Consider the following 25572-nt stretch of genomic DNA (forward strand, 5'->3'; position numbering starts at 1 on the left):
GGGGAGGGTCCCCAGGGAACGATTAACATTCTCTCGTGTTTGCTGTATGTGCCACGACTCGAGTAGAAGCCTCCTGCGTGGGTTAGCTTCCGTTTCCAATACAATGGTGCTGTCGAAGTCAATTGGGTGGTCACACCCTTCACAGTGTTCGGCCACGGCGCTGCGTTGACGAATCGTCAACGCAGCGCCGTGGCCGAACACTGTGAAGGGTGTGACCACCCAATTGACTTCGACAGCACCATTGTATTGGAAACGGAAGCTAACCCACGCAGGAGGCTTCTACTCGAGTCGTGGCACATACAGCAAACACGAGAGAATGTTAATCGTTCCCTGGGGACCCTCCCCTCATCCTACGTCCATGGGCTGCGGCCATTGACCCGCAGGTCCTCCACACAGGGGCTTAAAAAGCCAAGCTGCGCTCGCCCGTAGTCACACTGTGAAGAAGGGGCCGAGCCGGTCCCGAAACGTCGTGTTTTTCCTGTATTTTACTTGGTTGGCGTCACTTACCTTCTCCTAACAATATATATGAATACTACAAAGAAACAGCATCGTGCAGTAGAGATGTAGAAATATTCTTATTTGTTAGTCCAATGAACGTTTCAAATTTTGCAAACAATGGGCACTGGGCACGGCGGCACCATGAGGATGCAAGTGTCTAACCCGTTCGTGTTCGCTCCGCAGATGTGGCTCGGCGTGCTGCTGAGCGCTTTCATCGGACCCGCAAGCCCGCCTGTTGCTGATGCGGCTGCCTTCCACAGAATCCTGACAGCGCCAATTTTCCACTCGGTGGCTACACGATCCGTGGGATGTGCGCATGACCCGTGGACAACGCCCCCGAGCTATCCCTCTATATATTGCCCTCCGACAAGCAACACAGCCACTGGGCACGGCGGCACCATGAGGATGCAAGTGTCTAATCCGTTCGTGTTCACTCCGCAGGTGAGGAAATGTTACGGAAAATGCTTTCGTTCCAATGACCCCTTCCTATTGGTGCTGCCGTGCCCAAGTGTCTGCTGCCAAGTTGCTCTGTTCCTCAAAGAACTGCTGTTACTGGCCGGAGATGTGGAACTAAATCCAGGCCCCGAACTGTCCCAAATCGCGAAACAACTGAAAGAAATTGCATTAGATATAAAAGACATAAAAGAAAAAAGACTTACCGACATAGAAGACAAAATAGACGCCCTGTCAGCGCTAGAAATTAAAGTCGCCTCCTGCCATGACCAGCTTGCTTCATTGAATCGCTTAGTTGTAGTCCTGGAGAACAGGATTGAAGACTTGGAAAATCTTAGCAGGAGGTCAAACCTAATTGTTTACGGCCTCCCAGAACAGGAAGATGAGACTAAAGAATCACTGGAAAGCGCTATTAATGAAAAGATTATTGCAAAAACGCTCGGACACAGCCAAGTTGACATAGAGCGAATTCACCGCTTAGGAAGGCCAGCACCGAACAAAGTTAGGCCAGTTATCTTTAAGCCTCTGGATTCGCGACGCAAGGGTGAAATTATGAAAAACGCTTTCAAACTTAAAAACAGCTCGCTTTCTCTTGGTGAAGATTTTTCACACAAAGTTAGAGGTATTAGAAAAAAGCTCTGGGACAGTTCCTAGCCGAACCGTGATAAAGGTGATAAAGTATCTTTGTCCTTTACCAGGATATTCATAAATGGTCAGGCATACATCTGGGATGATGATAAAAACGAGAAGGTACCATTACAAAAAACGGCGAAGAACCGCTTGGCCGCAGGACTCGCCTTCGGGCGCAGTCGAAAACGGGTCCCCACTTAACTCAAATGGCATGCTGGCCCGCTCTCCTCCCTATTTGGTTGCACAAAAAAAGCGCATTCACGACAGTAGGGCCCTTTCAAAGCCCGGGAAACAGCTGAGAATAATCAATGTTAATGGCCGAAGCCTTGTAAATAAGGCGGACGAATTTGAAATTTTACTGCTCGAATACGATCCCCACATATGCGTCATAACAGAAACTTGGCTACATAATGATATAGGTGATGACGCCGTTTTTCCGCCCTCATACAAGGTATTCAGAAAGGACCGGCCCTCAAGGGGAGGCGGTGTAGCTGTTATTGTCAAAAACCAAATTGAATCCGCCTTAATCGAAGACGTCCCCGATCTTGAATGCCTGTGTCTGAAGTTGTCATGCTGGGGTCATGGTTTCATTTTTTATGCGCTTTATAGGCCCCCCGACGTCAACGATGATTACCTAGTCAAATTACAAATCCATATGTCAAAATACACTAAGAATAAAATACTGCTGATCGGCGATCTGAATCTTCCAGGTGTTGACTGGGACCGCCTTGAATGTATCGGCTCTAAGAAACCTGTGAATTCTGTCTATAATATTATGTTCACACATGACTTGGTCCAGATTGTACGCCAACCGACTCGTGAATCCCGCAGTCGTGATTCTATATTAGATTTGGCTTTTGTACCTCGTGCTCTCAGTGACTGTACTGTATCGGTTGAGCAAGGGCTTTCTGACCATCATCTTGTGAGCATTGCTGTACCTTTTCACGCGCGCAGCGTACGCAAACAGTAACAAGTAGGTACATTCAAAGATTACACGCGCGCTGATGATGCCCTGTTAATACACCACTTGGAAACGTGCCTTATAGATTTTGATGGAACGGACGCATGCGCACTTTGGACCAAATTCAAGGAAATCTGCCATTATTGTCTAGATAATTTTGTGCCTACAAAGCGCAAAAATGTTCATAAGCAAACGCCTTGGATGAATCGGAACATTATTCACCTTAAGCGCAAAATAAAACGACTGAAAAAAAAAAAACACGTGCAACCTGATCTGATCTCGGAGCTTAAAAAGGCACTCGCGGGCGCAGTACGCAGATCAAAAGATTACTACTTCAAAATATCTCTCCCAAACTTCATAAAAAATGACCCTAGCAAATTCTGGGGATTTATAAGTGACACAAAGAAACCGGTTTCTGAAGTATGTTGCTGGTACGTTGGTAAATGATCAAAGGGCCATTGCTCACCATTTCAACGAATACTTCCACAGCGTGTTCACGGTGTCCCAACCATACACACTTGATGCTGCACCTGCCTACCCCTCTGAAGCGAATTTTATTACTTATGAAGGTGTACTTTCAATGCTTCTAAATTTGAAAACTAAAACATCGTCCGGCCCCGACAATATTCCAAACATTTTTCTCCGTAAATATGCCGAATCTGTTGCAAAGTTTCTTGTTATTCTGTTTCGCACCTCTTTGTTGTCAGCGAAAGTGCCAAGTGAATGGAAGACAGCCCGAATTGTGCCCGTTTTTAAACAAGGTGACCGGCTCGTATTAAGAAACTACCGCCCTATATCATTACTTTCGTCTTGCTGCAAGATGATGGAGCATGTTATCGCCACCCGCATTAACGAATTTTTAGAGTGTAATTCGGTGCTAACAAATCACCAACACGGTTTCCGGAAAGGTTACTCTACCGTGACGCAGCTAGTATCCGTAGTTCATTCCTTTGCCTCAGTATTAGATATTAATGGTCAGATTGATGCAATCTTTCTAGATTTTAGCAAAGCGTTTGACATAGTCCCCCACAGCAGCCTAATATTAAATCTACATTCCATTCGCCTGCCGCGTATTCTTATTTCTCGGATAAGTGATTATTTGAATAACCGAAAACAATACGTTGCTCTTGGTGAACAACAATCCGGCTCTCTTCCTGTCACATCTGGTGTGCCCCAAGGAAGCGTCCTGGGGCCTTTACTGTTTTTGCTGTACATTAACGATATTGTCAATGAAGTTTTGCCCGGTGTTCAGATTAGACTATATGCTGATGACTGTGTGTTATTTCGCGAAATCTCCAGTGTTCATCATCAAATAGACCTGAATAATAGCCTCACTAATATAGTGAACTGGTGCAGTCGTTGGGGAATGGCTTTAAATCCGGAGAAGACTGTTTCACTCGTAAAAGAAATCCGATAAAACATGCATATATTCTTGGTTCTTCCCCGCTTAAGGAAGTCACTTCGGTGAAGAACTTGGGTGTGACAATCACTCATGATCTGTCATGGAACGCCCACATTAACAAAATCTGTTCATCTGCGTTCAGAAAACTATGTTTCCTGAGACATAAACTTCGGAATTCCCCTCCCAATGTAAAGCTTCTTAGTTGTCTATCTTTGGTCAGGCCAAAACTCGAATACGCGTGTGTAGTCTGGGATCCGCATACGGCATCCAACATAAAGAAGATTGAAAAAATACAAAGGAAGGCAGTTAGGTTTGTGTTCTCTAAATTTTCCAAATCTGATTCACCCTCCGAAATAATGCAATTTCATGGTATTCCCCGCCTTGAGTGTCGTCGACAAGGTACTCGTTTAGATTTTCTTTCCCTCTTGCTCAACCGTAAGTTGGGACTTGACCCGTCATTATATCTTTTCCTTGAGCCCGCAAGAAGCACACGCCACTATCACACCAGCCTGTTAGCACTAAAGTCCCTTTATGAGCTTTTCTAAAAAAAGCTAAGTACCGAAAACGTTTGCGGCGCCGCCGACGCACACTATTGGACAGCGCCCACTTCCGGTTGGGAACTAGTTCCGTTCCGCCATGTTCTTCCTAAGTCGTCCGGCTGCATAGTTTGACGGCGCTTGCACGCTACGTTTCTTCGTGACGCGAGAATCGCCCGGACTAACCTCCACTGATCGCAGTCGTGCAGAGCTGCATCTACGTTTTTCCAGATTACTGTAGATGATCCTGACCTGGTTGTCTCGAAGTTTCCTTGCCGGCTTTAAATTGAGCGATGCCGCGAGCGGCCGGCATTTCGTAGTTCGGCTACTGACGAGCACGTCTGTTGCTTACGGCGCCGCCGAGTGATTCAGTTGTTTTGCGGGCGCAAGTCAGCACAAATAAAGAGCTTCGTTTGCAAGTTTTGATGCTGTCTTCCTGACCGCTGGACTGCCGTCACTACAACGTGACAGTATAGTTGTGCTGGCCACGGACATTCAGTGGAGGTGACTTTATATTTGTCGCTGTTTGGTGGAAGTCACTTTAGTTTATCGGGCTCTGTTTTTGTGTCCGCAGCAGCAGCCGAAATTCCGGGCTGTTGCACCTTCGGGTACTCAACCCAGTCAGGAAAAGGTCTGGCGTTGTTTTCAGTGCCGCTGGCGAAGAACGATATTGTGCGACAGAAAGCGTGGCTCCACAGGATTGGGAGAAAAAATTTCAAGCTGACGAATTCTAGCAAGTTATACGATGTAAGCTCAATTCCTGTTTTCCATCGTTGAGATTCGATGCTCTAGTAGCAAACTTTGGCTGGCGAGTCCGAATTGCTAAAGCTCCCAGCTCGCACTATGCTTGACGATTGTTTGATTACGCGCTGCTGTCCGCCTGTCATTTCGTAAACATGCATGTCAGTGCAAGTATGCGCGCGTATTTCAGCCTACGGCCCCACTCTGGCACCTACTGCAGCTGGTCCATTGAGATCAAGTAGCCAAAACCTTTTCGCTCAGTAATGCGCCCTGAAACCGTAACCTCTTGCGAAGTGTTCTGCGGTACGCCCTGCCAATTCTTTAATAGTACCACGCGACCGTCGACCAGCCGGCTTGTCAGCGCCTGATGACAGCGCTGAGCGGCAAAACGAGCGAGAACCAGTGCATCTGAAACAAATGCGCTTATTCTCGCTTGATTCGCGCTCCGCGCCATGATAAGGCGTTGTCCAGTCGACGCTCGCGCGGTACTATTAAAGATTGGCGGTGTGTACATAACTCGCGCTCCAATTAGATGAATTTACATGTGTTCACACTCGCGCATAGCATGTCTGATTTATTGGAGTGTCTGCTGCACAAGTGCTCTACGTGCCAAAATTTTGTGACGCGGGCGCAAAGGAATTTTATTGCTGTGCGAAACCAACGGTCAGTCTCAGCATCCAGTGCCCATAATATTCCTTTCATTCTATTCCCACCATACAAGTAATCCGCGAGGCAGCACCGTAATTATTTCGTGCATACCGGCACCCCGCAGACATCGGCTTCCGTCTGTCCTAGAAATTCATGAAGGGACTTCAGTGTGTTCACCTGCACAGCTAGGTTTTTGTATTTTTCATCTTCATATATATTCCTAATACGACTACCGTTCTTTAAGCTCCATTTTACTGAAGATCAATTCGAGCCCATAATTCTGAGGAAGCTTAGCATAAAGAAACAAATGCACTGCTGTCCCGTCAATATTCTCTCACCGGCCAGCAAAACTGCCCCGCAAACCGCCACAAACCGCCGTTGGTAGTCTTTGCAATAATATGCTATATATAAAGTTGCACGCGTGTCCGTGTTCTCTCGCGAACTGGCCGCCGCACCACAACTGCAGTTTTGCCGCACTCGCTGTCTCCGACAAAACTGAACGCAAATCACATTCGGAGCGCATTACTGGCACGTTTCCCTTCTTCTCATACCAAGCTCATTTACTACATTTTTCACCACCCCTTACAGCAAAGCCGCGACTCTGCAAGGTCCGCCGTTCCAGTGCATACAACCGCGCCATCGGAGCGCGTCAGGAAGAACATGGCGGACGACGCGAGCCGCAGGGGAAAGGGCGGTAGGAGAGGAGGGACTTGTCGCTACTTAGCAAAGCTGATCTAGGGACTTTAGTTAGCACCATATTTCGCACGCACAAATCTGTTCAAATTTTCTTTTTTTCCGCGCACAATAGCGGACTGGAACTCTCTGCCCCACACGGACCAACACTGACATATTTGACATCAGCCATGCTTTGTAATTGTATGCATGTTTCTTTTTCTTTTCTTTTTTTTGCCATGTGACTTTTTGTTGCCATGTGATTTTTCTGATTTACTCAGTCTGTACAGTGCCCGTCCTGCTTGGACCTAACCATGGTCTGCAGTATGTACATAAATAAATAAATAAATAAATAAATAAATAAATAAATAAATAAATAAATAAATAAATAAATAAATAAATAAATAAATAAATAAATAAATAAATAAATAAAAACGACAGGTAATAAATTGAATATTTTAAAACTGTTAAATATTAAGGACAGCACGCATATATATGTGTATATATATATAAACGTAATTCGGTTGACACAGGGTAGAAAAACAATAACTTTATTCTAACGTTTCGACCAGTGTCTGGCCTTCATCAGAGTGATCACTCTGACGAAGGCCAGACCCTGGTCGAAACGTTAGAATAAAGTTGTTGTTTTTCTACCTTGTGTCAACCGAATTACGTTCATGTTCTACCGGATCCATCCGGTCTTCACCCTCTTCTTATATATCCGGTCTTCACCCCCGCTCTCACTGTTCAGTTCTTGGTTAGAGCGAAACAAAACTGCGCGAAGAAGACGGGACAAAAGAAAGGCACGAAAAAAGAAAGGCCTTTCTTTTGTCCCGTCTTCTTCGCGCAGTTTTGTTTCGCTCTAACCATGAACCGACTAGCCCAACATCATGTCTTAGTTCAGTTCTTATTTGTCGTTTAGACAGCAAGTGGTGTACATGAATGGTATACGGTCTGAACCGAAGCCGCTCTTCTGCGCTAGGGCCGTAGGCTAGGGCCTCTACTCTTCAATATTTACCTAAACGGTATTGTCAACATTAGCGATAATACAAAGTTTTTCATCTATGCCGACGATACGAGCGTATTTTTTTCAGGTGACAATGTTCATGAACTTATCAAACAATGTAATGCCACAATGAAAGCTCTTGAGGTCTGGTCTGCAGTTAACCTGATGCAAATAAACGAGAGTAAGACCAAAGCTGTCATATTTAGGCCGAAATATAAAGTTATCCCACCGCACGATAATATTATATTAAACTGATTCCGCTAGGTGGCGCCGCCCTGGTTAGCTGGCTGACTATCGGGCTCCGTTTTTCACCTGCCCCTGGCCTGGTCCAGGGCCTTGCCCGCCCCTCGATTTACACTCCATTGCGTCAGGAAGACATCCGCACCACGTGGACACCATTGGCATCACGGCCCGCTGTCGAGCTGGCGCTCCAAGCGCATCCAAAAATCTGCTGCAGCGCGGCGCCTCACTAAACCTAACGCACCGCGCCTGCACCTCTGGCATGCAGCGTCTCACCAAGCCCCTGAAGCCGAGACCCACCCATACCTCGCCGGTGTCAACTTCTTCCGACGCGACCGCCGCGGGGCCTACTACAACCACGCTGACAGCCATGTCTCAACCGGCTGCGTTCAACACCGGCCACACCACCGCGCCCATTCCCGTCGCGTTCACCGACGCTGGGAGCTCCGAATCGACAGCCGCGACGCAGCCGGCAGCGTTCGTCACCGCCGCGGCGTCCACTGCTGGCCAACTCCACGGATTAAGGGAAGCAAAGAGCTTCGGGCCCACAGATGCATCGCAGTCGACTGCGTTCGTCGCCGCCGCCAGTGCCGCCGCACCTACTGTGACCACACTTCCCGCTGACAGCAAGTCCTGCACCTTGGTACCTGCGTCGCAGATTGCGGCTCAGGCTGAGGACTCAGCAGACATGGACCTTACGGCGTCCCCGGTCGACGGCCATCTCATTCCGGCCCCTGAAGTCGGCTGGAGCACCATCGGTGCCAGCCGTAAGCCTGCCTCCGCCACCCGGCCCCGCACCGAGCTCATCACAGTTGCCATCCAACTTCCCCCTGGCACCCTCACCCCCAAGCTACCGCTCTACGACGTGCTCGCCGCAGTCGTCTCCGCTGCACAACTGTCCTCCGAGAGCAGCGCGGAGATTACCCTTCAGGCCAAGCCAGCCCAAAGCCTTGTTTAATAAACAGATTCACAACAGCGCTACGGAACGAGGACAGAAGGAACACGAAAAACACAGGACGGGCGCTGTCCTCGTTCCAGGACAGCGCCCGTCCTGTGTTTTTCGTGTTCCTTCTGTCCTCGTTCCGCAGCGCTGTTGTGAATCTGTTTATTAAGCATGAACCAACTAGCCCACACCAGAATCCTCTTAGAACGTACTTTTCCTCTTCCCTGGCCCTTCTATCTACAATGGCGCACAATTTGCCGAGCTTGTTTGGTGCCGAAAAAAGAACGTCAATGCCATATCTGCTGCCTACTTGCTTCAAACGGTGTGACATTTGGTGAATGTACGGTAGAACAACGAATTTCTTTTTTTCTTTTTTGACAGTTCCTGTGGTTCATGCCTTTTGACCCTTTTAATTATCTTACTGCAAGCAAGTAATAAAACATCATCTGGAAAGCCCGTACTTCTTAGCCTCTGAACCTGCTGATTAAAACTTGTACTGATGGCATGCACGCATGATTTGGTTATGGCAGCACCTAAGCAAGAAACTGCTATGCCACATTTAACAACCTTGGAATGCGCTGAACGAAAACTGAGCAAAGGCTTCTCTGATGTCTGAAGGAAGGACCACTCCTCTGACGTAGCTGATAACGAAATTTTCCCCAGTAAAGATAACTACAACGTATATCGCTATGATCGCTCCGGTAGAAAAGCTGGTGGTGTTCTTATTGCCATAAAAAAAAGGATTAAATTCATTCCTCATCAACACCGGGTCTTCGCTTGAAATAGTCTGGGCTGCTTGTACTTTAGCATCGGTGAAGGTACTGGTTGGTGTTTGCTACCGTCTGCCTGATTCAGATCATTCATTCGTTTCTAAACTCCATAGCAGTATTACTCAGCTATTCAAATATGCCCAACCGAACTCATTTACCTGGTTGGTGACTTCAATTTTCCGCAGATAGATTGGTCACATTTGTCGTCATCTTACCGCGCCTCAACAGAGCTTATCAACATTATGTTAGATTTTAATTTCTTTCAGGTGATTAACCAACCCACTCGCGGTTCAAACATTTTAGATTTAGCTTTCTGCAATGCGCCCGAAACGATTAACGAAGTCTTGCTCCTTGACGGTTTTAGTGACCATAAGCGCATTCATCTACAACTTAATGTCCCATTAGCGTTTCAAGGTCTTACATCCAGGAAAATTCGCGATTACAATAGAGCTAATTATAGACATGAATATTGCACTTAATGATTTTTTTATTCAAACGTTCTTGCCCTCATTTACGGACAGGCCCGTCAATCAGAACTGGGTACTTTATAAGATCATGATGTCCAATCTAGTTTACAAATATGTTCCCTTGGTTTCAATTTCAAACGACAAATCTAATCCATGGTTCAACAGATCTCTCCGTCGTCATCGAAACAAAAAAAAAGCGTTTGTACAGAAAGGCTCGGTTGGTATCTACATCGGATGCTTGGAAAAAATACAACGATTGTCTGAAATCTTACTGTTCGGCCCTCCGGGCATCAAAGAAAAATTATTTTACTCATGACCTACCCGCCCTCCTAAAATCTAATCCCAAAAAGTTCTGGCGTGTGATATCTTCCGATAGTACTACCAACCAATTTTTATTGTGCAGTGACGATCACGTGCAGCTTTCGGAGAGTGAATGTCACCAAGCATTTAACAGGTATTTTGCGTCAGTGTTCACTCGGGAAGATCATTCCAACATACCCATTGTTCCTGATCGTGATTACCAATATATGGCCCCTATTACCATTACCGCTGAAGGTATCGCTCGTCTCATGGCAAATCTTAAGGTTTCCTCATCAGCTGGTGTTGACAACATAAATTCTAAAATATTTGAAAACACTGTATCGATCTCCAGTGAAATTCTATGCCTCATCTATCAGCAATCATTATCATCTGGTTTACTTCCCACAGATTGGAAAATTGCTAAGAGCATTCCAGTGTTCAAAAGTGGAAAAAGAAATTCACCTGAAAACTACCGCCCGATTTCGCTAACCTGCATTTGGTGTAAATTACTCGAGTATGTTATCGCTTCCCACATTTACTGCCATCTGGAACTTAATTCTTTCTTTTTTTCCTAATCAGCACGGCTTCCAGAAAGGTTTTTCTTGTGACACCCAACTGCTAGAATTTACGACTGACTTGAATTTCAACATGGATGCTAACCTTCAAACTGACTGTATCTTTTTAGATTTTGCTAAAGCCTTCGACCGTGTTGCACATTCCCGCTTGTTCTCAAAATTGTCTGCTCTGTGCCTAGATTCTTTAACACTGTCATGGCTACGTAACTTTCTCTCATTTCGCCAGCAGTTCACTACAGTTAACAATTTCACCTCCCCACTAAGTGATGTAGAGTCTGGCGTACCCCAAGGCAGTGTTCTTGGCCCCTTATTGTTTCTAATATACATTAACGACTTGCCCACAGACATATCTTCTTCTATGCGACTCTTTGCTGACGACTGCATCATTTACCGGCCCATTAATTCTATGGATGATCACCTTGCTCTCCAAACTGACCTCAACTTAATTTCAAATTGGTGTAGTAAATGGCAAATGATGCTCAACTCATCTAAATGCAAGGTTATCTCTTTCACACGCAAGAGTAATAATTCTAATTTCTCGTACTCCATTGAAGGTACTGTAGTGTTTCGGGCATCATCTTATAAGTATTTAGGTATTCACCTCACGGATAATCTTTCATGGGCCAAGCACATTCAATCCATCTGTGCCAAAGCTTCAAGGTCACTTGGGTACCTGAGCCGGAATTTGCGAGACGCCCCTAATAACGTGAGAAAAGTCGCTTACTTAACAATCGTGCGTCCTCAACTAGAATTTGCTTCAACTACGTGGTCCCCTTATCAAAATTACCTAATCAACAGGCTTGAATCCGTACAAAATAGAGCCGCTCGTTTCATCACACAGAAGTACCACCCCCAGTCCAGCATCAAGATCAAACTTGATATCTCCCTCGAACCATTACATATTCGTCGTTCCATCGCTCTTTATAAATATCGTCACAGCACCAGGCCATCTCCCTTGCCCCTCGAAGAGCCTTCACGCATTTCACGCCGCCTACATAATCAGTACAGCATTAAACGCATTTACGGAAGAACCCTAGCCTTCAATTCATCTGCACTTCCACGTGCCATTATTCTTTGGAATGATCTTCCCAACTGTATCGCATCTATCGGCAACCACCAATCATTTCAAGACCAGCTGCGCAAACATTTTCTTTAACGACATTGTGTCTTGTTTCAGGTTGTTCTGTGTCCTTGATTCCCTTTTCCTCTCGTTGGTATTGTATGAAGTTTTGGTTTCTTGTGCAATTTCAACCATTAGTATATTTTTTATGGCTACTGCTTTTTCTTTCGATGTGTATTGGGCACATGCGATGCATTCTTGCTACTATTTTATTTTTTGTTGCTCGCGGTGATGTATGTCTTGTAGTTACGTTTTGCCCTGTATATTTATAATTGTGTTTACTGTTTGCCTTGTATCACGCGTTGTTTTTAACTCATTGTTCCTATTTGCTTAATCTATTGTTTTTGCCCCCCTTACTCAATGCCCTTCTGGGCCCTGTAAGGTATTTTGAATAAATAAATAAATAAAAAATAAAAATAGGAAAATAAAGAAAAATAAAAACAAAATGAAAATAAGATGTTAACACAAAAATAAAGAACATTAAAATTAAGAAAAGGAGCAAAAAAATAAATAGAAAACAAAATATCAAAAATAAAAAGTAAATAAAAACAAACAGTGGCCAGGAAACGCTTTCGCCTTGCAGCACTTTAAAGAGCCAAAGCGCCCCCTGAATTTTTACGCGAGAAGGTATGAAACGGCTGGTGAGATCTTTTAAAACTTTGTTCAATCAACTTTATTCAGCATTTTTTGTCCTGAACAACAGAAAAGAAATGCTAGGGTAGGAGCAAAAAGCCACAAACTCAGTAGCTTGACGAGGCTCCCACCCCTAATTGACAAGGCCAAGAGACTGTCACGTTATTACATATATATATATACACACACACATACACACATTTATATATATACATGCAGGACTTAGAACCAGCGAGAAAAAAAGTATGCAATGGAATGTGCAGTAAGACAGGTGCTATAACTGAAATAGTTTTGATGTGAGATATGAACATGTATCTGTGTTAACTCGTCGCAGACTATTTATACTGTCACGTTGTAGTGACGGCAGTCCAGCGGTCAGGAAGACACCAGAAATACTTGCAAACGAAGCTCTTCATTTGGGCTGACTTGCGCCCGCAAAAGACCTGACTCACTCGGTGGCGGCGTAAGCAACAAGCGTGCTCGTCAATCGTCGAACTACGAATGCCCTCCGCTCGCGGCATCGCTCAATTTAAAGCCGGCAAGGAAACTTCCAGATAGCAGGACAAGATCATCTACAGTAATCTGGAAAAACCTAGATGCAGCCTTTCATGGCTGCGATCAATCGAGATTAGACTGGTCGCTTCTCGCGTCACGAACAAAAATGATAACAGCCCTTTCCTGGAGCCTTGAGCGTGAACGAACAAACACAACAATGATACGTGGCATTACCCCCCTTCCAAAGAAGCATCGTCTTGATGCTTTAAAATGAAAATAAACACGGAGAATGAAAACTCCGAGTCCTTTAGCGTTCATAATATGACTTCAGGCGTACGACATGTACGACTTCCGGGCGTGGGTGGCGTCGCTGAGATGCTGTCATGCCGTCGGGGATGACTTCATAGTCGAGGTCACCGATGCGGCGGAGAACCCTGTACGGGCCAAAGTAGCGCCGCAGCAACTTTTCGCTCAATCCACGGCGGCGAACTGGCGCCCATATCCAAACCCGATCACCTGGCTTGTAATGCGTGTCTTGTCGGCGCAGATTGTAGCGTCGGGCGTCGGTGTGCTGCTGGTCTTGAAAGCGAAGCCGCGCAAGTCTTCGGGCTTCCTCGGTGCGATGAAGGTAGGCAGCGACGTCGAGGTTGTCTTCGTCGGAAACGTGCGGGAGCATTGCGTCGAGTGTTGTCGTGGGCTTCCTGCCGTATACCAGCTGGAATGGAGTAAACCTGGTTGTCTCCTGGGCGGCAGTATTATAGGCGAAGATCACGTAGGGCAGAATAGAGTCCCACGTCTTGTGTTCGGCGTCGATGTACATGGAGAGCATGTCTGCGATGGTCTTGTTCAGACGCTCTGTCAGTCCGTTGGTTTGCGGATGATAGGCAGTTGTCCTCCGATGGCTTGTCTGGCTGTACTTTAAAATGGCCGTCCCTCTGTCTTTGATGAGCACTTCGGCAGAGCCCCTACCGCGTGTCGCCGATAGAACGCCAAGCTATCCGGAAGCAAGTAGAGGAAATGCTACGTGACGACGTCATCCAGCCATCAAGGAGCCCCTGGGCAGCACCAGTTGTCCTAGTGAAAAAGAAAGACGGCACCCTTCGCTTCTGCGTCGATTACCGCAGCCTGAACAGCATTACGAAGAAGGATGTCTACCCCGCACCTCCACCAGATGTCACGTTGTAGTGATGGCAGTCCAGCGGTCAGGAAGACACCAGAAATACTTGCAAACGAAGCTCTTTATTTGGGCTGACTTGCGCCCGCAAAAGAACTGACTCGCTCGGTGGCGGCGTGGAAAGAGAAGTTTATTTTTTTTCTAAAGGAACAAAAATACGAAACGAAACAGTTGAACTGAAGTCTGATCTTTCAAGCACATGCGCAGTGACGCAGCACTGAGCATGTCAGTATGGCAGTAAGAAAGCCGACACTCGACCGCCGCGCAAGACGATAAAGTATGTCGACCATTTGCGCAGGAACTCAGCCTCGCTCATTGACAGAGCGTCCACGCATGCTTGTTCAAAGAGGCGCGTGCGGAGGCGCTGCAACATTGGAAACATTGTTCTTTGCGGACGCCCATTTAAGGAAGCCGCTCCACGCTGACGCCACAAAACGAACATGCCGACACACAGGAGCATATTTTGAAACACTTCCGGAGAACTAGTGCGCGCTTCCAGGCGGGTTAAAAACATGCGTGACACTAATATCCAAAAGGTGCGCGCAACTACACACTCAAACATTGCGTGCTGCAAAGTTTCAAGGAGACCGCACTGCGGGCATCGGGCGGAGGGCGCCACGCCCCATGCCGCAAGGCGGTCTCTTGTGGGCAGGACCCGCCAGCCTCGCAGCCAGCCGAAGTCCCTGACATCTGCAGGAAGCGCAGCTGAGGTCAGTTGGCGCCAGCGTGCCCGTCTCGTTTTCTGGAGTTGTTCGCGGGTCAGCGCAGCGACCGTTAGTGCTTCACACATCGTGGAGGGCGGGGTTTCATCAACATCCAGATCGGGCACGCTGGCAGTCAACGACGCCAGTGTGCGACGCACGTTAACGAAAAATTCCGGCGGCTGCTCGGCTGTAGGGCCAACCACGTGTTGTGTAAAAAACACGTTACGCGCTGTACCCAGAAAGTATGTGAGGAATGTTCTCCCGGGATAGTCTGGGTTGCGTACAAGATCTCGTACTCCTCGCAAGGCGAGCACATTGCACATGGTGCGGATACAAGGTATACCGAACCCACCCATGTACGATGGAAGGCGCATGAACATTCGTGACACAAGTTCCGTTTTGCCCGCCCAAACGAAAGAGCCACAGGCCGAGGTTAGCCTGCGAGCAAACGTGCGCGGTGGGTTTGCGACGCGGGCGACAAAAAAACATGCGGCTAGGATTGTGGACTTAACTACATAGCTGCGCTCTGCCATTGAAAGGCGGAAAGTTGACGCCACCGAGAGGCGTTTCTCAGCATTCGTGCGGAGGTTAGTCCAGGTTTCGCGGGCTACTTCCCCGCTGGCGAGGAATACTACTCCCAGGACTTTAACTCCCTGCACCCACTCCACCTCGCCCGCAAGGTTCTGTGTGAAGGTGCCAAACCTTAGTGCCTTGTTTTTTTCCCTGTTCAATAGGGCCCCCGATATCTCGCTGTACTCGAGAAACAGCCGCGAAAAAGCGGTGTAGCTATCCTCGTCCTTGAGGAAAAGCGACACGTCGTCGGCGTAGGCCGAAACCTTGATTTGGCCCTGGCCAGGCAGAGGGAAGCCGCGTATGGATGGGCTGTCGTTAATGCGCCGGATGAGTGGATCCAGGCATAACACGAAGAATGTTGGGGAGAGAGGGCATCCTTGCCTTATGCCCCGGGTGACTGAGAAGGGAGCGCTCTGGTGGCCATTTACGTAGAGACGAGCATTCAGGTCTGCGTAAAGTAAGCGCAGCCTGCTGACAATTTGCGGTGGGATTCCGAAGGCTTCGAGGACTCCGAACAGATACGATTGTTGCACCCGATCGAATGCTTTCGCCTGGTCAAGCGAAACAAAGCACCCGCTGAAGCTCGTCCTGCTAGCAAATGTGAACAGGTCTCTAGTGAGTGCCAGTGCATCATACACAGAGCGGTCAGGCACGCTGCTGGTTTGAGCCCGGTGGATTAGGTGAGGCAGGATCGTCCGCATTCTTGTGTTCAGTAAGGATGCGACTATTTTGTAGTCTGCGTTTAAGAGGCTTATGGGCCGCCATGCTTGCGGGTCGGAGGGGTCACCGCCCGCTTTCGGAATGAGTATGATGCGGCATTCGCGGAAAGAGTTTGGCCGTAATCCATCCGTGAGGAAGCCATTGACCATCCTCAGCAGCGCTCCTTGGATCTCGTAAAAAAACGTTGAATAAAAACATGTTGGAATGCCGTCTGGACCGGGGGCCGAGGCTGCATTCATACTTTGCAGGATGGCTTGCAGCTCTTGGCTTGTGGCTGGTGCGCAAAGGGTTTCATGCAGCTCTTCAGCTACTCGTGGCAAGTTTCCAATAAACCTTTCTAAAAGTCCGTCATAGCCTTCTTGAAGATTCAGCCAACTGCCCGTTGAGAACAGGTCCGAGAAGTGGCTTGCGAAGATCGTGCAGATGTCAGACGTGGTTCTGCTTTGTGTGCCGTCTGGGAGGGTCACAAAAGGCACAGTAGCGGGAGCGAATTCCTCTGCCGTGCCTGCGCGTACGTGTCGCAGCACAGCCGGGTCTGATATAGGTCGCCCGAGCTGTTGTGCGCGACTAGCTGCCCGTGATGACTGGCAGAGTAACACGTGGTAGCGTGCTTTAAGTAGGCACAGGTAATCGCTCATAGCAAAGGTTAACGGGGCTCCCCTTTGCACTATACGGATGCGCTTGAGGGTGTCAAGTGCGTGCGTTACACGGCGTCGGCGGTCTTGACCGGCCGCCACCAGAGTTGCCTGCCAACGAGTCTTGAGTGTGTCCCAAGAATCAGTTGCAACGAAGCTCTTGCACGATGCGGCCAACGTCGTACGCAGCGACGCCACGCTTTCCGGGTCTGCCAGTAGGCTCGTGTCCATGCGCCACGCAACAGTACGTGGGGTGTCTTCACCAAAGTCGAGCCTGACTGACAAGGGGTGGTGATCGGAAATCACCGGCGTGCCTACAGGGAACGAGAGAACCTCGCAGCTGACGACAAACGAAGCGAGCTCTGGCGGAAAATAGAATTTGTCTATCCGACTGGCTGACTGTGCTCTCTCCCACGTCGCTCCAAAGGCATCCCCGTGAAGCTGAACCCACGCGTCAGACAAGCGGAACTGAGTCACGAGATCGCGGAGCGCGGGGGCACCGGAATAACGGCGACCGTGACCCTGTCCGCGGACGTCACGGTCAATGTTAAGAACACAATTGAAGTCACCGACTATAAATGTGGGGTAAGGATCAAGGAGGAATGAGTCTAGGCGCTCAAAAAAATCAGAACGACTAGACTGCCGTGTCGGCGCGTATACAACCAACGCACGTACCCGCCGCTGGTTTAGCGTGAAATCGACCGCAAGAGTGCGGTCATCCAGCCCGAAAGTGCAATGAGCACCCGCGCGCAGGCAGGGGTTTACAAAAACGACACCGACACCTCACATGTGGGAATCAGTCAACGAAAAATAAGCAAAAACAGAAAACCGGGTGGTGAAATTCAGCACATCAAGTGAAGTACGGAAGTTGCATTCCTGTAAAAACAGGATGTCGACGCCCCTACCCCTGGCAAAGTGCATCACCTCTCTCTGTCTATCTACGGATTGAAATCCCCGAACATTCAGGGAGAGGAGATGCACAACCGCCATGACTGCCAAGAGCACCGACGGCACAGCATACAACCTAAAGAGCGCTGCCATGGGCGGCGCTTGGCGCGCGCGGCACTTTTTTGCTAGAACGTTCGTTAACAGTCCCTTCGGATTCCGATGATTGGGGGTGGGCACGTTTGTAGTCGGGTCTTGAGAAGTCCATATTTTCGGGGTCGTCGGCGCTTGTGGCCTCGCTCACCGGTTGCTGCGTGGTCTTGGCGACGCTCGCAGCTGAAGCCGACGCCGACGCCAGGGTCGCCGATGGTAGGGTGTGGCTGGCTGGTGACGGGAAGCGCGCGTCGTCCGCACCTCGAGGAGTCGTCGGCCCTGACACCTGCCCGCACGTCAAGTCGCCTGTCAGGCGAAGCGGCGTGACATTGTCCGGTACGTCCACCAGGTCGCCCGACGCCACGCTCGACTCGTCGCTGCTGCTCACGGTGTCGTAGGTGTCTGTGCCGGGGAACGGCGCCAAGGGCTCGGCGAAAACTGCAGCGAACGGCTCCACTTCGTTCGAAGGTGACCCCTCGTGGTGCTGCTCCTTCCCGGGCACCTCCGTCACGGGGGCGGATTCGGGCTCCCTCGGGCGGCTGGTCGTTGGGTGCTCGTCAGCAACCGACGTCCGGACGGCTGGTGTGCTCCATGTTTCTGCGGCCACGTTGTCCTTACTTGGGTCTTTCCTCGAGGCGGCGGCCGCTGCATAGGACCGTGGCCGCAGGCAGTCCGCTATGGCGTGGCTTCCACCGCAGCGCCTGCAAGCCGCTCCGCATCCGGCCGTGTCGTGGCCGAACACCTCGCAGCGAGCGCACCGCGGCGTTCGACACGCCGCGCCGATGTGGCCGTCCTGCCCGCAGCGGGAACACACCTTCCGGACGCCTCGGTAGTCAAACATGACGCGGTGGCCCTGGACGGTCGAGAAGTTCGGCACCGCCTGCTTCATCTCGATCCGAACCACGCGCGTCCCGTTGCCGACGTGACGACGGCCCTTGAGGACGGGGTGGGTGATGTCCAGCACCTTTCCGTAAGAGGACAGTGCTGCCGCCAGCGCCGCATCTCCCACGTACAGCGGCACGCGAAGAGCCGTCACGTGGACCACGGCGGGACCCACGCAGGCTACTGGGACGGAAGTGCCGTTCACGTTGAAGGCGCCTTCCACTAGCATCTTCTCCGCCGCCGCAGCCGAGTCCAAGGCGACGCAGAACTTCATTCCTCCATGGTGTTGGAGGCTCTCTAGCCCTTTCGGGCCGACAACCGACTCGATGCCGTCGACGATGTCGTCAGCAGTCGCGTCGGAAGTAACTGAAAACTGGAAACAGTGCGCCTTTGGGGGCGGCGCACGGAACACCGGAGGGGCAGCAGGTCCCGGGCCTCCCATGACGTCACGGGCGGCCGACTGGGCTGCTGCTTGAAGGTCCCGAAGTTGCCCGAGCACCGGCAAAGGCACGGCGCCTGGGCTGGGAGGCTGGTTGCGGAACCTCGGGATCGCAGTGGATCCGAGGCCCGCCTGCACTTGACGAAATTCTCAGCAAGCCAGCGCCGAAAAAAAACTTCGCTGGTTCTGGACGAGCTCCGGCAGCAACAAGCGTGCTCGGCGGTCGTCGAACTACGAATGCCCTCCGCTCGGGGCATCGCTCAATTTAAAGCCGGCAATGAAACTTCCAGATAGCAGGACAAGATCATCTACAGTAATCTGGAAAAACCTAGATGCAGCCTTTCATGGCTGCGATCAATCGAGATTAGACTGGTCGCTTCTCGCGTCACGAACAAAAATGATAACAGCCCTTTCCTGCAGCCTTGAACGTGAACGAACAAACACTACAATGATACGTGGCAATACATATTAAGATTACAATTCAACGCACAGAAATTGAAAGAAACATATCTAGCAGGAAAACAAAAAAATCGCGTCAGCAGCTCCAAAGGGTCAAATATAATCGGGTGTACACAAGTTCACATAATAGAAGCAGGAAAATAGACGATGATAAAAAGATACAATACATCCGCAGTACAAAAGCAGTTTGTGTCGGAAAAACATAATTAAACTCATATGTCTTCAAGAATAAGGTATTTCTGCCACTTGGTTATGTATATCTATATTTTTATTTTGTAGTAAATTCAGATATGTAGGCATGTGGTACTGCAGCACGTGCCGACCGTGATTAGTGCGGGAAGAAGGTATAGACCAGTGTTCTCTGTTTCTGAATATGTAGGGCACTTCTAAAGGTCGATGTAAATTACATAAGTTGAGGAAAGCTTCGCTGTTAGTTTGAACACTGTGTTTGTACTTCATAACGAGGTCAAGGTTATGTATGTGGTGTATGGGGAGTACATTAAACGAAGCAAAATTCAGGGGGCACTTTGACTGTCTAAAGTGGGTAGAGGCGGAAGCGTTTTCCGCACCACCTTCGCTGTTTCTGTGGCACCGGTGGCGTCACATATAATTGAGTACTAATTACTAAGTGATGACAAATCACTAATTAATGGTTAATTACTGATTAATGCCTAAATACTAATTAACTGCTAATTAATGAGGCTTAAGCTTCGCCTTTAGGAGTGGAACGCGACAGCGCGCTGCCAGGGAGTCCACGGAACACCACCCGTTCAGCGCGATGCCTTGCCCTTTGAACGCAACGCTTTTTGAGGAAAGGAAATGGCGCAGTAATTCTCTGTCATCTCGGTGGACACCTGAACCGCACCGTAGAGGAAGGGAGGAAGTGGGAGTGAAAGAAGATATATATAAAGAGGAGCCGTAATGAAGAAAATGAAAATTGTATTTGAGGAAAGGAAATTACGCAGTAACTGTCTCACAAAATTCAGGGGGGCACTTTTTTGACCTAAAGTGTGGTCACTGATGCCCCTAAGAGTGGAACGCGACAGCGTCTTGCAACGCTGCCAAGGAGTCCATAGAACGCCATCGCCCATTCGGTTCTACGCCTCGCTCGTCAGTAAATTGGTTTTTGAGGAAAGGAAATTATCTGTCTCTCATTTGTCGGTGGACACGTAAACCTCGCGGGAAGGGAATGGAGGAGGATGAGAGTGAGTGAAGACACCGTATTCACTAGACGCGCCTTTGTTCATTCCAAACCATCGAGCAGGCATGGCGGAGTGGGTAGCATGCTCGTCTCTCACGCCGAAGACCGGGGTTCGATTCCTGAGCTCGACCAATTTCTTAATCGGTTTTATTTATTTATATGGCCTGACTAGTAAAGCTAATTAGGCTAATTGAGTAATTAAGCAATTAACTAAGCTCAGTCCCACTTACTTGGAGCATCACTATACGATCCCTTCAATTGGTTGCATGGTTACTAGCCTAAGTACAATTGGCCCGGTTTGAAATTCGCGCACTGTGACGTCACGACCGTTTCCACCAATTGAAAAGCGTGACATTTTCTGTCGACAACTGCTGCTTACAACGATGAGACATTAAAGGCTTCCGCCTTAAAAAGTTCTCTTGTATGGGCGTCATATGAGGCATTTGCTACATGACGAATTGCTTTCTTTTGTATGGACGGACACAACTCAATCCAACCTTACCAAATTGATGCTATTACAAAAGAAAGCAATTCGTCATGTAGCAAATGCCTCATATGACGCCCATACACTGCAGTAGTTAATATGGGGAGCGAAAATTGAATTATAAAGGATTAACTTAATTTTAGTCGGAAGCATCGTTCTAAACTTACACAGTACGCCACAAGCTCTTGCCAGGTTTCCCGCCACGCGTTCCACGTGGGCATTCCAGTTGAGATGTTGATTGAACGTCGCACCCAATGTTTTTATTTCTTTAACGACTTTTATTTGTTCGGAACCGAGCTTTATGTCGATATCCCGACTGATAACCTTCTGTACAGGAGTAAATAATATGGCTCTTGTTTTAGCAACGTTAATTTGTAAACTATTTATTTGAGTCCATTGAGAGAATTTTTCAAGTGTAACATTTGCGAAATCAGTGAGTTCTTCATTACTGGCTGACTGGAAAAAAATGCTTGTGTCGTCTGCATAAATGATGTAAGATGCAAGTGTGCTGGTGTTTACTATATCATTTATGTAAATATTAAATAAAACCGGTCCGAGTATACTGCCTTGCGGCACACCTGAAGTGACATTTAATAGGGAAGAGTGAGCTTTGTTAATCACGACGCATTGTTTACGGTGGTTTAAATGTGACTTGAGAAGGTTACCAGAAACTCCTCGAAATCCATAATGCTCTAACTTTGTAGATAAAATTTTGTGGTCAATTCTGTCGAATGCTTTCGAGAAATCGATCAGAATACCTAGGGTCATTTTGTTATTTTCAAACCCTTGAAGTATTAATTCCTTCTGCGTCAACAAAGCTAATTCAGTGGACATACCTCGACGGAACCCGAATTGCTGTGGAGATAAAAGCTTGTGCTTATCACAGAAACTGGTGATTCGTTTGCATATTATTTTTTCTAGACCTTTGGAAAAAACGGTTAACACTGAGATCGGTCGATAATTTGAAAAGTTATTTTGATCGCCTGATTTATATATAACTCCTACTCTTGCACACTGCATAATATCTGGAAAGGTACCAGTATGTAAACACGTATTGTAAATGTGACAAAGAGCTGGAGTCAGCAGGTCTAAGACGTATTTAATGGGTTTAATTTCAAGATCATCAATGTCCCGGGCTTTACTATTCTTTAAGGACATAAAAGTAGAGTAAATTTCTTCATCAGTAGTCGGTTCAAAAAAGGCAGATTTAGGATTGGGTTCACCTAAATATTTTTTAATTTCAGCGCTGTCTTGTACAAGTGTTCCCGAGGAAAGATTTGTAAAGTATTTGTTAAACTCGTCCGCTAAGTCCTTCCCTTCTAGTGTTTTAGCATTTACTGTTAGTTGAAGTACTTGATTGTTGCGTGTGCCAGTATTCAATATTTTGTTAAGTTCGCGCCATAGAACATCAGTCTGACTAGTTGAATTGTTAAATAAGTTTTCAAAATACGCATTTTTTGTTTTATGCAAAGTGGTTGTGACAGAATTTATGTATTTTTTGAAAGCTGAGAGGTCATCTAAGCTCCTTGCCTTCACGAACTTTGCGTATAGTTGTTCCTTTCTCTTAATCATTTTAAAGCACTCATCTGTCATAAGCACTCATCTGTCTTGAATAAGAGCCAGTTTGCGTTCACTGATCGCGAGTGGAATTCGTCGGAACCAGAAAACGTAGTTCATTGTTAATTTTGTTGAAGTCAGCGCGGTTATTCATGCGTATTATTTTAGTGTGACTCGGAGTTTTTTGCATGGGAATGTTCACAGAAAAATTGAGCAAAGAATGGTCGCTTAACTGGGGCATGTAGGTTATTTCTGAACACAGTTCTGGGCATGTTGTTAGTACAAGGTCTAATGTACTTGCTGTAACTTCAGTAATTCTTGTAGGCTGAGTAACAATTTGGGTAAGATTAAACAGTGAGCATAAATTAGTGAATTCCTTCCATAGTGTTAAAGATAAGGATGGTTGCACCGAGGACAAGTCGATGCCCGGAAAGTTAAAATCACCCAACAGAAAGATAGATAACGGAGGGCAACGCGTTACGATGACATTAATGGTATCATGAAGTTCTGCAAGAAATGTAGGAGATGCATTAGGCGGTCGATAGCATGCGCCCAGGATTATTCTGCGGTATAGCCTAGTTGAAGAGATACCCATATAATTTCGATGCTTGATGTTAAGTGAAAAAATATGACTCTATATTTTTCCTGACTGCTATTAGTACGCCACCACCTTGCCGATCTTTCCTGTCACAACGATAGAAGTGGAATTGATTAGATGAATCGAATATCTCACAGTCACGTATGTATTCATGCAGCCAAGTTTCAGTTAGGACGACGATGTCAGCGGAACACGCACTTATGGCAGAGGAGAGTTCCGTACGCCTTTTTATGGCACTTCGGATATTAGTAAATAACACTGATGTTTGAGCTGCGTTTACACAACGGTCACTTCCCCTCGGTAACTGTTTTGCAGATTTGCAAGGGCAGCGAGGAGAGACGAAGGCGTGTGCTGGGTTATCGGCTTGGTGCGTTCTGCCCTAATCTCAAATGCTTTATGGTTTACAGGGCCATACATGTAGGATCTGCTGTTCACGACCAGTTTATTGTATTTTAGCTTAAAAGATGGAGAGCCGCGCAGTGATTTGGCGAAGCCAATCAGTTTTTTGCGTGCTTGGCGTGTGGCAAATGAGTAATCTTCTGTCACTTGAATGTCGTCTTCTTTGAAGACTTTTTTGCATTTCAAAATTTTTTCTCTGGTTTTGAAGCTGTTGAACTTCACAATCAGCGGACGGCATCCAGAATCAGAATATCGCCCTAAGCGATGAGCCCTATCAATATCATTTGGCGAGAGTGCTGGGTCAACGTATTTTGACAGGACGCTTAGAAGTTTTTTTTCCGTTTCGTCCCATGTTTCACGGTCATTGTCACGGCAATATCATGAAACACCAAATTATTTCTACAGCTCTGATCTTCTAATTCATGAATTCGTGCCTGCAGCAGTTGATTTTGTTTGCGAATATCAAATTTCACATTCGAAACTTTCGAAATCCTGCTTTACTTCGTGAATTGCTTCCGTGAGTGTTCAACTGTTGTAAGTCTGGAATTTATATTCGTGAGGGCTGAATCAATATTCTGCTGTCCGCGCCGTAGCTCTTCCATCATTTTCTTTATATCTTCGTTACTAGCTGAAAGCGCGACTGACCGTGTATGCAGTTCCTTCAAGATACGAAGTATTTCCATGTTTTGTTCCGATTGTGCTAATATGACATTAGCTGTAGGATTACTCTCCTCGCTCGAGGCGTCTGTGCTCGAATCACCGGTTATTATTTTGGTACGCGTGTGAAAAGGACCTGGATTTACTTCCACATCTCCCGACAATAGCAAAAGACAGCTGTTGAAGCTTTCAGTCAACACGCTCAAAAACACGCGTGGGCACGGGAACAGCAGTAAGCATCGGTTGTCACTTTTCTTAGCATACAAAGGAATGCAATTATGCACCTGGATGGCAAACAAAGGCGGTCTGTTAGCCATTGTGGCCGCAACGCTGCTCCCGTGCCCACTGAAGCGGTCCCACGGGCACCAGCGCCTAAATACTGGCGTTGAACTTGCTGTCGATGACGATGCCACAGCACAGGAGTGATAAGGACTGTTCACAAATCTTGAGCTCGCCACCTGATGAACGAACATAAGCAGTTCTCAGAAGCACCCACAGAAGCAAGAAAAAAAAAGAGGAAAAGAAAAGGCCAGAAACGGAGGCGACTTTGGGGAAGAACTGTCGCTGGGGCCACGCGACACACACATATATATGAATATGTCAGGATAATGTGGGCGGCTTCGAATCAAATCAAATCAAATCAAATCAATTTATTTAGCATTTCTTTCAATACAGAAATAAATGCAAGGATAAGAACAAAAAGCTGCTTCTCGAGCAGCTTGACAACGGTTCTTACCCCTTGTTTTCTCTTGGCAACGGATAACAGCAGAAATAATACAAAGCTGCGATTAAAATTGTACGAAGATAAGAGCATGTAGTATACATAGAAACTGTAAACACAAAATATATAGTAAACACAAAATACATAATTTACATAGTAATTCCAAACAAAAATGCTGCATATTAGTAAAAAGTAATAATACTGGTTCAATGTAACTGATAGACATGGATTCAATAAGACG

At 47.4% G+C, this 25572-nt stretch overlaps 1 protein-coding gene across 1 annotated transcript in view; it reads right to left on the reverse strand.

Annotated features, from left to right (window-relative positions):
• Positions 1-24927, reverse strand: part of LOC149325622 (uncharacterized) — a 38444-nt gene extending 13517 nt beyond the window's left edge. Inside the window, exon 1 of the mRNA XM_089564351.1 lies at positions 24757-24927. Coding sequence (XP_089420477.1) covers positions 24757-24927 — 171 coding nt within the window. The remainder of the gene's footprint in view (positions 1-24756) is intronic.
• Between the last annotated feature and the right edge of the window lie 645 nt (positions 24928-25572).

Source organism: Amblyomma mixtum, chromosome 10 (assembly GCF_055824585.1).
Source record: "Amblyomma mixtum isolate Tamu chromosome 10, ASM5582458v1, whole genome shotgun sequence".
NCBI lineage: Eukaryota > Metazoa > Arthropoda > Arachnida > Ixodida > Ixodidae > Amblyomma > Amblyomma mixtum.